Genomic DNA, 18,904 nt, shown 5'->3' on the forward strand with positions numbered 1-18,904 from the left:
ACTTTACCTTGTGTTTCAACCAGGGTGCGTTGTATTGGTTAGCTATGACCTTCGTAGTATCTGATTTTTTGTTTTGTATTTAAAATTACCTGTTGCCCGCGACTTCATCTACGCAATATAAAAATAATAAAGTAACCTATAATATTCCCGTCTATGTCGGCTACCCTTCAGCCGGTTCGAAGCTTACCCGGAACAAATGCGGCTTGCTGACAGACAAAAAAAAATTAAATGCGTTTTACTGGAATTTTTACTTTCGATATTACAGTCACTCCAATTTTATTATATGTATAGATGTATTCCGTTTCTCGAGAAGTTTGAAATACCTTTCATTTCTGACACTTTTCTTGTAAATGATTCAGTAATTGCGGAAATTATTTGCAATTACGCACTTATATGGCGTTAAGGTTAACAAATCACTGGCTTTCAATGTTTTTGCATCCAATTAAAGAAAGATTACAATTCGTTGACGTATTGTTTAAAGTGCTTGTGCGTTTCCTCGTATGTTGAGTTTTTGTTAACATGTGAACTTCAACTTAATTTTTGTGAAAATTGGTCCATTATCAAATAAGTTTCTCACGCGTTTTTGTAGGTTATGTCCCACTAATTGAGATGTTTCTCTTGATAAGGTTATTTGTATGTATTTTTAATAATTTGAAACTAACATAGTTTTAACAAATTTAAAGGTTTTGGTCACGTAATCATACTTCATACTAATCACACTTCATACTTTCATACTAATATTATAAATGCGAAAGTTTAGATAGATGGATGTTTATTAGAGTTAGAGGTTATTAGAGTTGTTAGTTAGAGTTTATTAGAGTCTAAATGGCTGAACGGATTTCGATGAAATTTGTTAAAGATACAAAGTATACTCTGTAAGAACACAACTCACTTTTTTTGTTTAATTCTACGCGGACTGAGTCGCGGACGAAAGCTAGTTATAAATATTGTTAGTAATTTCAATGATTTTTGATAATGTTACTGTTTGCATAATTAGAAGCAAATGCAAGTTAAGTAGTTTCAAGTGCGCATCTAACAGTATTAAGTAATTCATGCTAAGTCAAGCTTAATACCTGTCTAGTACAACATTGTAAGAATGAAGTGTATTGATATGTATCTAATGTACCAAATGTTTAATTAATATAGATTACAATCGAAAATCTAAGGATGCATTGATCTAGCTGTAAAGATAAGCCGTATTAAATTTGGTAATAAATTAAAAGTTGCAATGTTCCTAATACTTTAGTAATAGTACCAGTTGCTTCGATGCCCACACGGGTATGCTTTATCATTTTCATTTCCGAAAACGTGTAGAAAACTGTGCTGTTGCGTCTACAATTGTCGAATTCTGGTACTGCTTGACTGGGCTACTGCTTAAACTTTAAATTCCATTTAAATTTTGTCGTATGTCAGATTGTAAGCGGCACTTACGAATAGAAGTGTTCAAGTTTGTTTCATTATTACACCGTAAGCATAGTTTTTATTTCTACGTAAAATGCTTTAGAATAAAAGTATTTTAAAATTTCCAACCGTCTACAATTAAAGTAAAGTGACGTTTATTTCCACGGCACTTGTTTAGTGCTTGCATTTCAAAGTCGTTTATAAAATTTGAAAAGGAAGCTCACGGTGGTTGAGGCGTGGCAGGTCATAGAGTAGCGCCGGGTGCATCGGTCTGTATGTAGGTCGAGCCATAGCTACATGACCCGGACACGTTAACCCTTTTCCACTAGCGCGACTAGCGGCACGATTACGATGTACATGGTTTTCTATCAACGTACCGTAGCGGGAGTTGGCGTAACGACTACTGTAAATGAAGCTCTCGTGTGATATATTCAGTGGAAAAGGGATCTTGCTCGACCTGTCCGTGAGCGCGCATTAGTGTATCTTTCCACTTATCCTACTGCCCCAAAGCATGTATTCACTTGGGTTTTTATACATTTTACGCATACGATTGTAAGCCGCGTATACACAAATATTATGTATTATATCGGTTAATTTATTTTTGCATTTACATACTTCATACTAATATTATAAATGCGAAAGTTTAGATGGATGTTTGTTAGATTTTGTAGCCAAAACGGCTGAACGGATTTCAATGAAATATGGTACAAATGTAGATTATAGTCTGGAAGAATGGATATTCACTTTTTTTTTTAATTTCACGCGGACGGATTCGTGCGCGAAAGCTAGTTTAAAATAAATAAAGTACTGGTTGTTATGGTATATGAACATCTTTTTAATTAATATCAACGTTGGATTGTAACCAGATATAATGGATAGATTTGTGCTAGACTATTTTTACTCTAAATATAATTTCCTTTGCTTCCGATTGCTTTTTAACAACACTTTGCTTATAGATGAATCATGTACAGCCTTGTCATGTGGCCCTGATTTATTTGTCCGATTTGAAGTTTTTTTCCGGTATTTTTAACTAACTTTACGTGTACTTTAGAGGACGTCCGATATTGTATAATGTTTCCGGACTTGTATTCCTGAATTGTTTCTAGAACAATATAAAATGTCAATTGTATTATTTCTATATTATAAAGTGTTAGCTTATACCCGCAACTTTGTCTATGTAGAATTAAAAATACTATGAAAGGGGACTATGTGTTCTTGCATACTATGTTTTACGTCTGTGCTAAAGTTCATCGGAATCTGTTAGGCAGTTTTGAAGAAATAAAATAACAAATATCCAAATAATCGCATTCATAATATTAGTAAGATTGTATACGTGTTAGAGATTAAATAAAACGATCCGATAATTTAAAAAAATATAATTGTCGTCAATCTGATTATTTTTTAATGACTACTCAAATTAACGCTTGACCACGATCCCACCTGATGCTATCGATGCTTCTATTATAAAGAGGAAAGATTTGTATTTTGAAATAACTCAAAAACTACTAGGGTTAATTATTTATTTTAGCATTAAAAAGCTACGTTATCAGTGAGTAACATAGGTTTTATTTTTATTATTATTATTTTTTAATTTCTCGACGATTAAGTCGCGAGTGTAAAAATAAAAGCGAGTGTAGCTTTGTACCTGTCATATCCCAGGTGTGGCAACTCCCTCGCCGGGGCAACATGCATAGTGGCGGGTCGTTACAGCGGTGCATCGCACTGAAACTGTGTCAGCTTGCAAGCGACCTGTGTTTACGAGACCTTTCCTCCTTATAGCACTATCGTGTATGTAAATACTATTTTTGATAAGTAGGTGTCGGTAGCGCAATGGTTACTGGACTGTCGGACACGTCCAGATTCAAACCATGTACATTATGTACCTAATTTAATTTTTTTTATAATATAGCAAGTTTCCACCGAAACGGAAAGCGACCGCTGCCCTTAAACATCCGCATTTGCAGACGTGTTGCCTACCCTTAATTGACGGATTTGGAGATGCACATGAAGAGGACATTTCCCTTTCCTATGCGTCTCTTCCACCGTCAAATCCTTTCCTCTTAAAATTTTGGATTTTATACATGTATCCGATGTTTTAACGGTGAAGGCTAATCTATGAAGGAATTTAAAGATGTACCAATCCTTACTGGGTCAACGTCAACTTTGGGGTAACTCGGCCTTAATCAATTAAGGCCGAGTTATCCCTAACTTAGGGTCGTAAGACGTAAGCTCCTCAGTGGGCTTATAAATATGGCTTGCCAACTAACGATTAATCTACTCGTATTTTGAAAAATTATAACGAGAAGTATTGTAAAAAGTTTCTTTAAGGTAATGAGATAGGATCCGGTTTTCGCTTTGGGAGGTTCTGATTGAATTAGTTTGTTTCTTACACATACTGTCTATATGTGAAGGTAATTGAGGGCAAGCAGAGCACCAAGTGAAATTACTATACGATAAGCTACTGCGAAAGTTGGCAAGTCACGAGGCGATACAACTCTATTATTTGTTCATAAACTTTCCTCATATCTCAATGGGTGGCGTGATTATAATCTAGGAATCTAGGGGTTTTAAAATTACTTGGTGTTTTTATTTAATTTAATTAGATAATTGGGTCGCGCTCAGTTTATCTTATGTATACATATAATAAAATTTGAGTGTCTGTGTGTAATATCAAAAGAAAAATCCCAGATTTCAGAAAGATGATGATAGCGCGCGGCTTTACTGATAGCGAAAATCACATTTAATTTTTTTTGTCTGTCTGTCTGTCCTTAGGCCGTGTTTGTAATCTCCACGGCTGGTCCGATTTCGACAGGACTTTATCTATAGGTTAGCTGACATTGACGGACATATTGTAGGCTACTTTTTATCTTAATATTGCGTGGACGAAGTCGCGGACAACAGCTAGTTTCTTTATAAATATTTACAGTAAGAAAAGTGATTTTGATAGAAAATTCCATGGCAATAAAAATAGATTTGATAATATAATAAAATATGGTAATACATACGAGTTAAACCAGTTTAGTTTTTTCTGCTTTAGTTTAAACTGATGTTTATATTAAGTGTTTAATCGGTCGAAGTCGGATCATGTTTTCAATGTTTTTTTATAATTTGAACTTGTTATAGTTATTAAGCTAATTAAATGTAATAACAAAAAGTTGTATCTACGTTTATTGAACTGTTGTAGGTTCTGAGATTTAACAACGATATTTATCTGAGGATAATAAGCTGACACTATGTTTATTATATTTATGCGTGGAGCGAAAACTTTGTACTGATTTTTACGTGAAAATTGATATAGTTAAAGTTAATACAGAAGAGATTGCCTTTAATTTTTTTTTAAATAAGGTGACAAACGAGCAAGCGGCTACCTGAATCCACCGAAATGGAAAACGAACGCTACACATAGACATCCGAAATTGCAGATGCGTTGCCTACCCTTAATTATAATATTTAAAAGACAAGAGTATTGTACTTGTTTCACAAAATAATTATTTGCCTTCACAGCTTTAAGTACGGTTAAAGAGAATGCAGATAGAACATACGGATTATTACAAGGCTGCATTTCAAGATTTCTTCATGAGAATGTTTCTTTTTCGTTTTTATAAAAAAAAATCGCACGCTTTTAAGTTAATTAAAGTACTTGTTGCTTAAATAGCATTAAATTTTCGGTTATTATAAAACAGGCTGTCGTAATGTTTACGCAAGAATTGAATAAAAAATATTATTTACTTGTCGTTTTATATCATGTAGTTACTAAATCAAACTTTTAACTGTATTTATTCAAAGCAAAATGTATTAAATGCTCAGTATATAAAATCCTAGTTGTTGCCCGCGAATTCGCTCACATGAAATTAAAAAAAAAAAATTAAAAATATAGCCTATGTTACTCTTGAGAAGGTAGGTCTAATGGTGAAAGAATTTTTGAAATCGGCCCAGTAGTTTTTGAGATATTTCAATACATACAAAAATACAAATCTTTTCTATTTATAATAAAAGTATAGATCTACAATATTTTAATTAATAATATAAAGTTCAAGTTAAATATAACTTTACGTACAAATAAGTTTATTAGCTTAATTATTACTAACAATGGTTTTCATAGACTGCACACGATAATTTAATTACCATACCAACTTTGGTACTTTGTTACTTAAGTTATCAATAACAGACTTGATTGTTAAATGAACCGTGCCAATTACAACAAATTTTATTGATTTTTCTCTATAATGCGATTCAAATAAGATTGTGCCTGAACCAGAGTCAAATTGAGTTGTATGTCTCTTCGAGAAATAATGTATAGAAAATAACATTACTTATATAAGGGTAACCATGATTTTTAAAATTTTATTGTAATTTTGCGAGATTAACTGCTTTATTCCCATTGGTTTTAATCGATCTGTAGTCCGATCGGATCATAGGAAATACCCAATTAACTCCCTTGAATGCTTTCAAAAAATTCTTTTATTTTTCATGTTGATTTATATGTATGATAATATCATCCAATTACGCTCGTAGCTTATAAAAGTTTCATACAAGCGTTTTTCTTTTCCGTAACAAATTCCATTGCAATTTCCCAAGGCGCCCAGCGAATTGACCTGAATAGAATAATTGTTTGTATTCATTGTTGCAAACAATTATGTTGTCGAGTTAATCGATAGAACGTACTACATTGCCCGTGTTTATCGTTTTACAAAACAATTGGATATTATTAACTCTATATTGAGAGCAATGAATCATAAGTATCGTTCACACGTCGATCTTGAACCGTTTCCGTTTATACTTGAATACTATTGTATGAGAAATTCTATTGTCTAACATCGACTTTTATTTTATTTTGTGATCGATTAATTCTCTACTATAGCACTCACACAATAATACACCTATAATATTTGTAAAAATATCTTATTGTTTCGTAAATGTTTTTCCAAACCTGGAATCTTAGGATTGTGTTTTTATTAATAAAAATTGTGAACCGTCGCGAATTAAAAACAATGATTATATTTAGACATGCCTTACGTAATTAGAGTATATTTTTATTCGGACTATTTATAATTTGTCAATGACACCTCTATGCTATTTTAAAGTCTGTATCGAACGCCCACGTTGAAAGACTCGTCTTGAACGTCAGTGGGATAACAACTCTAGTTATAAGAAAAGTTTAGACGTTATTTGCTGAAATTCAAGGAATTGTCTAGCTAAAGTCCCACACTTCTGCGATATTTAAATGACCTTTTCTAGGTAAGTTTATAATTAATTTCTAGTAAAAAAAAAGTTTTATTATGCCTTTTATATTTTTTTAATGTCTAATGTACGTAACACTGTGAACATGTCTATCGATGTTATTGGCCCGGTTGTTTTTGTGTCGAGTCGTCGGCGTTAATTGAGAGCACAATTATCTCGGCTTGTGCCACATGTAGCGATTATCGCGCTAACACATTAAGCCTACAACACACACGTTATGTAACATGATAGAAATATAGTATATTTAAAGAAAAGTGGTGTAGTTATTTTACAGGAAATTTCGAGGCAAACGTTAAGCATGTTTACACGATGCGATTTTGAATAGACAAAGACAGAATCTTTTATATTAATCTTTCCGATCCTAGTCTAAAGTCTAGAGAACTAGTGCACGTTGTATGACTATCCTTGGTTATTTAGCCAACCGTACCGCCTACCTATTTATATTCTACTAGCTATTCCCGTGCGGCTTCATCCGCATGAAATTATAAAAACTTTATTTTATTGCTTACATTTGTCAATATCTGACATCCTACACCACGAAGTCTGTATTTACGCTTTATCATATTAGTAAAGATTAAACCAGACCACGATAAGTGTATTCCTTATTGTGTTAACTAATTAGAATATACCCGTGTTACTTAGCGATAGTTTGTGGCGTGACTTGCGCAACTCATATGAATTCTCTTATTAATTTATTTAATTGAAGCCACGGCTTATTAGGTCTAGTTACACTGAAATACTTTAATCTAAGCGATTAGTAAATGGGAGTGTTAATTAATTATTTTTTTTAAAGAATTAAACAGGAACATGACTGAAGTTAAACTTGTACTTAGAATGGGCCCACACCTTTGACTAAACTATCGCACAACTGTGGTTCGATTGTCGATTGTTTTGCCGCGCATTCAACTAAAAATTATGTATTGAGCGCACCTCCATAAAAGCTCGTAGGAATCAAAACTAAACAGTTGTGCGATATTCTAGTAATGTGTGCGCGAGCACTTACTAAAAGGTCCCACTAAGACCTATTCAAAAGTCAGCTTGTAATGGACCCTCTCGGATACTGCGAGTTATTGACCCTAGGAAGTCTAACGCAAGAAGGAAGTGAACTCTAGATTAATCTAGCATATTAGTTGCCTCTTACGACATCCTATGATACTGTCACTACATGAAGCACAAAATAGTCCGTAATGTGCAAATTAATGTAGTAAAATTATTGTTACACTAGCAGTTTTCGTGCGGCTTCATCCGCAAGAAATTATGAAAAATTTATTTTATTGTTTACATTTGTCAAATTAATAGCAAATTTCAAAACGACATGGCAAACATTAGCAATCTTGTTTTCTTGATGTTGGCAGCAACTTTTAGTCTCTTTCCCACATTAGGGTTTTTATCCAAAATATTTACCCCCTAAGTTTAATGGCGTGGAAATATATAGCCTAAAAATTGACGTAAGTGTAGGGTTTTTTTTATTAAAAAAGGAATAATTCAAAATTGTGCTGTAATTGCTGACATCTTACAATAAGAAGTGTGTGTTTCGTTTTATTACAATAGTACAGATTTGTTATAGTTAATTAGTTACTGAGGGAGCCATTAAGCTTAAATTTTAAATATCAATTCTACATTACGGGACCATCTTCATCACGTAGATGTACGTAAACTGTCGTACTTATACTGTATCAGTGTGGAATAATAAAATGTAACGCCATTAATCTTAGTGCAAATATTAAACACTATCTTTTTAAACATTGTATATTTTTTAATACCAAGCTATCCAGGTGTGCTGGTGACGTCCAGTACAATGTATTCAATGCTAAAAAGACGTGATAAGCAATTCAAATAGTTGAGACGTTTATGTTATCATAATTTTAGCAATCGAAATATATGGAATATTCGATCCTTTTTGGTACATGTCTGCGTCAGTAAATAATAACGAAGAAAAGGTCGGAGCAAAAATGTTACATTATTTATTTGTATAAAATTGTCCCCTTGGGTTACTTTTGGGATAAATTCCGAATAATATTAATAAAAAAGTGTTTTTAATATATCAGCGAGTCAATTTCCGGCCGCGCAGGCAGCTTCATATTTTATTTACTTGTTCGTTACATTTCGCAGGAAACTAGTTTTTTCATGAATACTTAAAGTGACCCAAAATACCCTAGATTTTTTGTACATTATAATAGAAAAAAGGTTATTGGGACAAGATTAAATCGAAACAATCATTATTTAAAAAAATGTATTTAAACATTCTCAACATAATCTTTAATATTTCAGTAGAACTAGAGGATTTAATATAAACTATGATTTCTATAAATGATAAACGTAAGTTTCCATCGTCAGAATAACATTAAAAAAATTTTTTTTTTAAATATAATATAAGGTGGCAAACGAGCAAGCGGCCACCTGAATCCACCGAAATGGAAAGCGACCGCTGCCCATAAGCATCCGCAATTGCAGGTGCGTTGCCTATTGACGGAGGAGAAGACGCACATAAAGCGGATATTTCCCCTTTCTATGCGTCTCCTCCATTGTTTTGTTTATATTTATTAGCAGTGGAAACGTTCTTTAAACGAATATACTCATGTATCGATCCAAGTTATTGTTTTAATAATGTGAAATGAATTTTAATATCCTCATTTATGAAGTTTTGGGTCAATAAATGTTTCAATAAATAGCAGCTCGCATTCCTGGCACGTCTGTTTTATTTCCTTGTTTACTTACATGAAACAATACGTGTATTATTCTTTAGTATGTAACACTTTGTTTTGACTTGTACATACAAAATATACGGAAAATAAGGCTCCATGCTCGAGGGAATAACATAAACCAGCAACTCCCTAAAGTAGAGGATAGTGTTAAACATGCATTGGCCTACAGTGAAACCTTTTTCTCTTTTGAAAACATACTACATAGTCCTTTCAAAATATTTTTGAAATGGCTAGTTGGACTGGCTGGCTAAAAATAAGCCAGAAAAAATGTTTCATCACAATGTTATGTAAAATACAAATCGTAGCGTTAACTGCACTAAAATGTTCTTCATTTAAGCGCACTTCATGTTTTATACTTTTCTAACTACAACTGGAAGTTTTGCCAGATTTTTCATTATTTCTAACCCTTTTTTAGTCGGACAGGAACACTGGGTTTCTTTTAATTCCACGCGGACGTAGTTGCGGGCAAAAGATAGTATGCAATAATTATATCACACAAATATGCATACAAGTCGATAATAATTTGTTTTTCTCAGTTGCGGTGGATAAACAACCACATCACTTATCGATCTGTCGTGAATATTCACAAGTGATTAGAGCCTGACGCGCACATCTCTCTAACTGAATGCTCTCGAGCATAAGTCGTGACGTGACGTCATTGTACATGTACAGTGCTACGTAAACTTTATGGCGGCTCGCAATTTAAAACAACGCTACGCACTATCACATATAATTATATTTTTATTACACTTAGAGACAACAAAGACAATACATATTAATACAACAGACAACGAGTAGGTATCAGTAAATAGAAATTATAACAAATCTATCCAAAAATTTATAAGGTTGTGTAATCATTAGCGTATTAAAGAGACATTGTTTTAATTTAAACACTAAATAAATCAATAGACAATAATTGACATTGTCAGCCAGTGGAATAAATTTCCATTGAACTCGACTAACTCGACACTGGCCCAATCCGTTAAGGGAGTGCCATAAACAAGACTCTGAACTGAACTCGACTAAAAAGGTGGCAAAGTCAACCTAATCACAAGCAGACGTAATGTTTGAATCTTGTAATACATGTTGCAGTGTGTTGAGTAGCAACAATAAGTTGTTAGATATTTGTTTTATATAGTGCAAATATGTATATGAAAAATTGACACAATACTCTTTGCGGCTGTAGACAGGAAACACTTCTCAAAATAACAATAATCACTAAAATATTCACATTTATAATAACTTTGTCAAAATTCAAATAAACGCATCTATTTATAACCATAATCGTCTAATAATTCTTGTTTTAATATTTATTTAAAAACAGGTTTATTCTATAACAGATTTCAAGTTAAAATTACCAAGATATTATAAATCAAAATTGAGATGGTGATCAACTTGTATAAGCTTGAAATTTCATTGCAAGCACTTGTATTGAAACATTATTATCTCCTTTTTCGAGCATTAACAAAGGATAAACAACATATTTTGTTACAAGTATTTTAAGTGGGAATACATTTCTATCGGAACTTATATAAATATTGTAATAAGTTGTTTATGAGTCTTGGGCGTCGTTTGTCCCTCATGACTATACGATCAGACTATTCGACTTTTAAAATAGGCCATTATTATACGAAGTACGTGCTTTATGTGTTTTCGAACGTCGCGTACGACGAAACATTGTAAAAACAAGTACGCAATAAACAGGAAAATGATTACAATGAAATAAATTTAATTGTATACTTAAAAAATATGAATTACAAATATTTGTACATTGGCATTGGGCTAAATCTTTGTAAATCTTGCTCATTTGGAGGTCTCTATTTTTTATAATTATACAAATTTATAATTTGATAACAATTTTCAAAGAACCGAAATGTTTACCTTGTGATAAGATTGTGAAGGTGCGTTGCAACAATTAATACATATATTTTTAACAAATATTTGTCCATACTTAGAGCGAGCGCACAATTGTTTAGTCTCTGATTCCTTTGAGTTTATATGTAGATGCGCAGTCTACTCGATATTTAGATGTCCAACTAAACAGTTGTATTAGCTGCAAAACAATCGACAATCGCACAATTGTATGATAGTTTAGTCTAAGGTGTGCGCCCGCTCTTGTATGGAAGTAGTACGACACAAACCATCTTATACTTATCTATTTGAGTAATTTCAGAGCAGAAGGTTGTCCTCCACATTGAACAATTCTATTATATACGAGATCTATCTTCCAATCATCAATTCTCACCTATCCGTAACTAAGTACAATATAAAGTATGCATAAAAGTTTGTATGTTTGTCCATATTTGGTAATGTTTGTGGGCGAGTAGAGTTCATTAATATTTATAAGTCAATGCTGAATTGTCGTGACAATAGGCATTTAACCATTACCAAATTATACTCTAATAAGAAACGTAACATTGCGTGCGATAAACGTATTTTGATGTTACGTTAAGTCGGTAACGTTATAATTTTTTTTAAGAAGGGAAAATATAACAGTTAGTTTATTTCCTATTTTATAAGTGCTTCTATAGTGGAGAGTTTTCAATGACAATGTAATGAAGATTAAATAAAATTATCCTTATAAATCCCAATGCATTTCTTGCTTAGATCCTCTCTAATTTTATTCTGAACAATTTTCTTGTTTGTTTTTATTTACATGCAAATAGGTCACTGGCCTGATTTATTTATAAGTCTAGCTTATTTTGTATCACCCCTCTTAATTTCAATATATTTTAATCTGAAATATACTAAGTATATCATCATCTCCTCTACTTTTTTGGCATTACATCTGGCACCGGGTTTTCGTCCTCGAAATAACTATCATCCGTCATCTCAGTCATCACTCCCTTCTTGATCATGTCTCCTTTCATGCAATCCATCTCTTTCTAGGTCTCTACAGGTGTACGTTCTTCTTGTTACATGCGATTCATCCCTCCTCATAACACGCCCATACCATGCTAACCTTTATACTAAGAATACGTAATTGAATAAAACAATTGGTTTATTTGATAATGTGGTGGCTAATGCAGTCGGCGGATACTGATCATCAAGTGGACATTACGAAGATTGAACATACAAGTAGGCACACTAGACTCGTCCCGTCACAAGATCGTTTTATATGGTATTATAAAATATGGTTTAAATTATTTTTTATTAGTTATTACTCCCGACTTTATCCACGTAAAATTTAAAAATATAGGATATGTTACTCGGCGATGACGCAGCTTTTTAATGGTGAGATTTTTTGAAATCGGCCCAGTAGTTTTTGCGTTATTTCAATACATACATCCAAAAATACAAATCTTTCCTCTTTATAATATTTGTATAGATTAGGACAGTATTCACTATGTTTATTAGCGTCCCGATGTAAACAGACATTATTATAGTGTTTCCTACTAGCATAAAATCTTTTCTAAAAAGCTTACAATTTTCTGTAATAAGGAAACAGCAGCCATTTCTAACGCTTTGAGATAATTCCAAACAATCAAGGTGCTATTACTTGTGACGTCATCAACAGCCACACAAATCACGCTACCGTGGCGTAATTGTTGTTGAAACTTAGGGTGACCATTAATTTATAAAATAAAGTACAGGATTTTGCGACTAAAGCCTTGTCGATTCATTGGTTGAATATATGTTCATGATATTGTTGTATTTATGTGTGGCAATCCTTTTTTGAGATCAAGCTATTAAGTTCATCTTATTATACTGCAGAGATATCAATATTCAGGTCATATGGTACAAATAAGCCCCTTTTCCTCTTGGCTTCCCGCCAACAATATGTTTAGTTTTTTGACAATAAGTCAATTTATAGAATTGGGTTCATGAAAAGCGTATCTGAAAATTACGGTAAGTTTTCTAAGAATGTAATAATAATACGTTGTAGATTTTTTAATATTTTAACAAAGTTTATTTCTGTAGGACTGTCCGTCAATATTCTATGTACATGCTCATTCCATCGTTACCTAATAATGTAGATTATTTGCAGAGTATCATCTGTGTGGTCTCTGTGTCGTATTTGCGTGATTTATGGAAATTTTATACAGCGCCATAGAAATGGAGATTTAATTTTATTGAAATACTACTATATGATTTCAAATACTACTCATTTTTGTTATTCTTTTGACAGTGAAGTTTAATTAGAGCTGACAAATTAGCTATGTTAAACACATAGCTAATTTGTCGATATAAATCTCGTGATCAAAATCTGTTTATCCATATTCGAAAGTATCAGAATTAAAAAAAAATTATAATTAAGTGCTAAATTGTACTGAGAGAAGGATGTAACGTCTTTCTATTGTTTTTTTTACTTCAATTAAATTTAAATTGAAAGGTTACGTTGGGTGCCATATTCAACAGTTATTTTCATCGCAAAGTACCAGGCGATCATAAAAGTGGAGCGGTTTTAGCAAGGCATACTAATGCGAATACCTATACTTCACACTATTCAAGTTTTCGCTTGCCTTTTACGTGGACCGGTTCATTCGCATGCCGTCGCCCGCGAACCGGTATCACCTGTGCCTCTACACGTTCATGTTCTCCTGGTACTTTGTCAGTTAAAAGGATTCAAAAAGGAGCGAATAATCGAGAAATAAAAAGATTTTAAATAACGCCCACGTTATCTTTTGTTTTAGGTTTGCAAGATTTTTACGGGTTTTTTGTTGCATACATTTTAAGGAGTGCCAAGGAAGGATGTCCTTCGGTCTAAGTTTTACAAAGTAATTAAATACAATAATAATATGTTGTACCGTTTAAAATAAGAAAAAACAAAGTTGGCTATGTCGACTACCTTTATATTGTTGACTTTTGTTTTAGATAAAGATTAGATTATACCCCTTTAGTGTCGGACTGGTAGAAAACGCTGTTTTGTGTTTTTGTATTCATAATTCCGTTAACCGACTTTTTTTTCTATTTTTCTCGCACTTTCGAAGCGTTCGCTAATTATACAGCGTCGTTCTAAATCCGTACTGCCGTGACACTGGCCGTAAAATGGCTATTTCCGAGATCGACTCGCAACTCGTTTTTTTCCTAAGACCACATTTCTTTCTTGAGACAAATGTCAAGTGTACACATCATAGTAGTATCTATTTCTGGTCCTATATTTTTATTGCGATCACTAAATTGATAAGATCACCTTTCACCTCACAACAATAATTTATAGCAACACTAACTTAAGCCAGTGACTCTGTCCGTGCGAAATTAAAAAAAATACTTAGTAAGTAATCTGTTCTGCCGGACTATGTCCATTTATCCCAAATTTCTTCAAAATCCGTTAAGTTGTTTTGGTAATAATTAGTAATAGATATCCATCCATCCAAACACGCATTTATATTATTATTATGAAGTGTCGTAGTGTATTTCACATGACATGTTTATACAATTTTAGAAAGAGAAATAGAGAAAAAAGTTCTACCAAAGATCAGACAAACGGGAAGACTAGAATTACTATAAACATTGGTAAAAACTGGTACACAAAATGATATACGCGACTATTTCCTATTTAAGTTACTAATGTCTAAAGGAGCACAAACTATTAAATCCGTAACTGCAATTAAGGTCAGACCGTACATAATTATTTTTAACTTAACACTAATGTAAGTAACTTGAATGAATATCACAGTGAAGTTGGAAATCAATGAATCTATTCTTTAATCCGTAACATTATTAAATTGATGATGTAAACATTAATTAAAAAATATTTATCATAGACAATTAATTACTCAAACGTAAACAATAATTTGCAAGAGTCAAGGTGAACAATATATTGCAATACAACAAAGTAATATGGTCACTATGCAAAATGTATTACGTAAAAAACTACATATTCATATGTAGATTGTTTTAAATTAACTTGTAACCCCAAAGTCGGTCGCACAGAATTAAAAAGAATTGAGCCTGTCCCACAATTCTTGTACATTGTCAGGTAACAATTCAATATATAAAACACTAGCTGTTGTCCGCGACTTCATTGCCTATGTTACTCACAGATAAATTACCTTTCTAACGGTGAAAGAATTTTTAAAATCGGCCCAGTAGTTTTTACTCGAATCGAATACATACAAAAAACAAATGTTTCCTCTTTATGATATTAAACATATATAGATGTGTTGGAAATAACAGATTTTGGTACTCTATCTGACGTCATTTTTAAACTATCTGAGCCTCTATCAGCCATTGGTAGGACAGGATCTTAGTAAGTAATCTATGTGTTCTTCCAGATTGCAATTAACATCTATGCCAAGTTACAGCGAGTTCCGTTAAGTCATTTTGGAGATATAAGTAGTAACAAACATCTATCCACCCAAAATTTTGCATTCATCAGTATAACATATGAAGTTTTAATACTAGCAACTTATCCAAGCTTTATTCGGCTAGAAAGATATAATTATTACCTGAAAAAAATATATCGACTTCAACTGTTTACAATATTCAATACAATATAATGTTTATTAAAACAAATTTACTTTGTTTATACGTACAGCTTTGGTTTTTAATAAACTAATTAAAACGCCAAACTCACTTCAAGTTAGTCCCTTGTCGGTACCGACTAATTTCTTAAGATAGAGAAAAATTTTAAGAAACAAGTCAGTTCCGACACTAAACTAAACGTGATATCTACTCGTATACTAATGTTATAAAGAAGAAAGATTTGTATTTTTGTATACATTGAAATGACTCAATAACTACTGGGACGATTTTAAAAATTCTTTCACCGGAAGAAAGGTAATTTACGTATACATTTTTAGTGTATTTCTCTATATTGCTATAAATCATATTAAGTTATCCTTATTGATATCACTTTTAACTTGAATTTCCAATCTATAGTAACACGTTTATGTTCTTAATATTTCAAAGTGATTGATTCGGTGTCTAGTTTATTCCGCGAGATAGCTTTCAGATAAAATATAAAAATAACTTTATATGACAAGGCGAAAGCTAAGATATATTAGTAAATTATATATGCAAAAAATGTTGAATTATATTTGTTAACTATAGTTTTATAGCAATACTAGTTTTCGCCCGCGACTCCGTGCGCGCGGAATTAACAAAAAACAAAAGTGAGAGTAGCCTATGTGTTCTTCCAGACTATCCTCTACGTCTCAGCTAAATTTCATAGAGATCCGTTTAGCCGTTTAGGCTACAAACTCTAACAAACATCCATCCATCCATATTAAGTAGGATTCGTAAGAAGTAAGATTTGCTACAAACGATTCTTTTGGAATATTCTACCTTATTTTTCACCCTTATGGATCAAGGGAACATTAATTAAAAAAAATATAATTAGCATAACTGATTGTTCACTATGAAACATGTGCTTTTACGTATTTGATATATCGTATTAGATATAAAATCCATTTTTTCTTATCCAGAGGAAAAATAGTATAAGTTAGTTTACTACAGTATTTTAAGGGTCGTTTGACCGGTTCGTCTTTTGTTGAATAAATTGATCGAATTGAATTAAATTAATTGGACGCACGTAACCAAAGGTCTAGGCCAATATTTGACCTTCACTCTTATGACACTTTAAAATGTATGCCAAGAATTAATTAAATTGAGAATTCAAGTTCTCACGTCGTGACAATGTAGGCAAGTGTAGAATAATTAAAAAAGTTCGTTATTGTTATTTTTCTTCTAAATACTTCACACACTAAGTCATTAATTAGTTTCTAAGGGGTCTCTTAATTACTCTGTGTACAGTGGTGATTAGAGCTTAGTAGAGCGTCAGTGGCTCAGTGGATTAAGCACTTGACTTGTAATCTACAGGTCTTGGGTTCGAATCCCGCTGTACAAATGTGATTTTCGATTTTTCGAATTTTCATACGTACATAATTTACCCGACGTTCTTACGGTGAAGAAAAACATCGTGATGCAACATACATATCGGCTAAGAAATTCAAAGATATGTGTGAAGTCAAGCAACCCGCAGTGGGCCAGCGTGGTTTAAGTGTGGCCTAGTCACCCTTTACTTATGGTAGGCTCCGAGTCCTTCTGTGGGGACTTATAGTGAGCTGGTGATTATGATGATGACACTGGTGATCTTATTTGACTCGGTAAGACGCGTTGAGGATATGATGGTGATGGCAGACAGTAAAGGTAAAAAACCGACTTCCAAACAAAATACACTAAAAACAAAATATTCTCAAAATAATCAGTACACTAAAAAGTAACGAAATAATTCCTTGAAAATAGTAAACCTCCCTTATTGTAGTTCTTATGTCTATATTGTACAATTATTATTACTTTGATGTCGGTGTTAAAAATATATATCGACGAATTGAGTACCTCCTTCTTTTGGGAATTCGGTCAAAAAAGGTTATTTTTTCCTTGACTACTAATTTAAATACATGTGGCACTATGATGAAATAGCAATAGTAATAATTTAATAACGCTATTATTACTCAAGACACTGGATATTAATTAATTTTATCGCAGTACAGTTTAATTATATTTTCATTTTGTACTTGATAATTGTTTGTATTTAATTAAAGGAATAGTTTGTGCTCCCTCGGGAGGGTAGCGGGTGCAACTACCCCTTTACTTTACCATCTATTATCGTTACTATTTACCTACCTCTAATCGACGAAGGGGACACTCAGAAAAGAGACATTTCTCCTTCCTATCCGTCCCTTTCGCAAATCCACTTTCTGGCACACACTTATCAATACATTGAATTAACTCGTACAGCAGTCTCCATAAAGCCAATTTTGTTTTAGAATATTATATTTGTTACCTATTATCTATACTAATATTATAAAGAGGAAAACTTTGATTGTTATGAATAGGATAAAAAAACTACTGGACCGATTTTAATATTCTTTCACCGTTAGAGAGGTAATTTATCTGTGAGTAACATAGGCTATATTTTTTTAAATTATTTGATCATTATTTTTAATTTTCACACAGAGGGAGTGTCGGGTAAAAGCTAGTCTTTAATGAAATGCGAACAAACTATCAAACATGTCAGCTTTAAACTTTTGTCGGTAATAGTTGAAAGTTAGTATATTTTATTTATCGAAAATAAACAACCATACTTTGCACTATCTATTGCGGTTTTATTTCCATTTTGGAAACATAAAAATCTACTTAACACAATCTATTAGAATGAAAGGCAATAAAAGTTACATTTAAAGGGAATGTCTTAATAATGTAATACTTAAAGAGAAAGTTATATTTAAGTGATTTAAGCGTGTAAAAATTTCTAAATGCTCACCAGTATCGTGTGAAAAACATGTAGCTTGATTTGAGATACACAAAAGCTTTTTCTTTGACGATAACTGGTTACAAAAAAGCAATTTTTTGTAACTGCTTTGATACCAACATGACCCAAATTAGGAACAACAGACCATTGGTACCAAGTAACATTGTCGACTCCCAAAGCGAATTGATTGATTTTGTACAGTAAGAAATTTCTACACGTTTTTTAACTTAGTGTATGGGTCTGGTTGGTTTTTAAATTAACTCCAGTTTGTTTTTTGTTGCAGTGTATGAAAGCATATGTGGAGTTCGAGGTGTGCAATGGCGCGTACGAGGTTTCATGCCCGGACGCATCCTGCCGC

At 32.6% G+C, this 18,904-nt stretch overlaps 1 protein-coding gene across 1 annotated transcript in view; it reads left to right on the forward strand.

The window, feature by feature from the left end:
• The window catches only part of LOC106109644, a 70,454-nt gene that overhangs the window by 33,803 nt on the left and 17,747 nt on the right, over positions 1 to 18,904 (forward strand). Inside the window, exon 6 of the mRNA XM_013291228.1 lies at positions 18,830 to 18,902. Coding sequence (XP_013146682.1) covers positions 18,830 to 18,902 — 73 coding nt within the window. The remainder of the gene's footprint in view (positions 1 to 18,829; positions 18,903 to 18,904) is intronic.

Source organism: Papilio polytes, unplaced genomic scaffold (assembly GCF_000836215.1).
Source record: "Papilio polytes unplaced genomic scaffold, Ppol_1.0 DF821067.1, whole genome shotgun sequence".
Lineage (NCBI taxonomy): Eukaryota > Metazoa > Arthropoda > Insecta > Lepidoptera > Papilionidae > Papilio > Papilio polytes.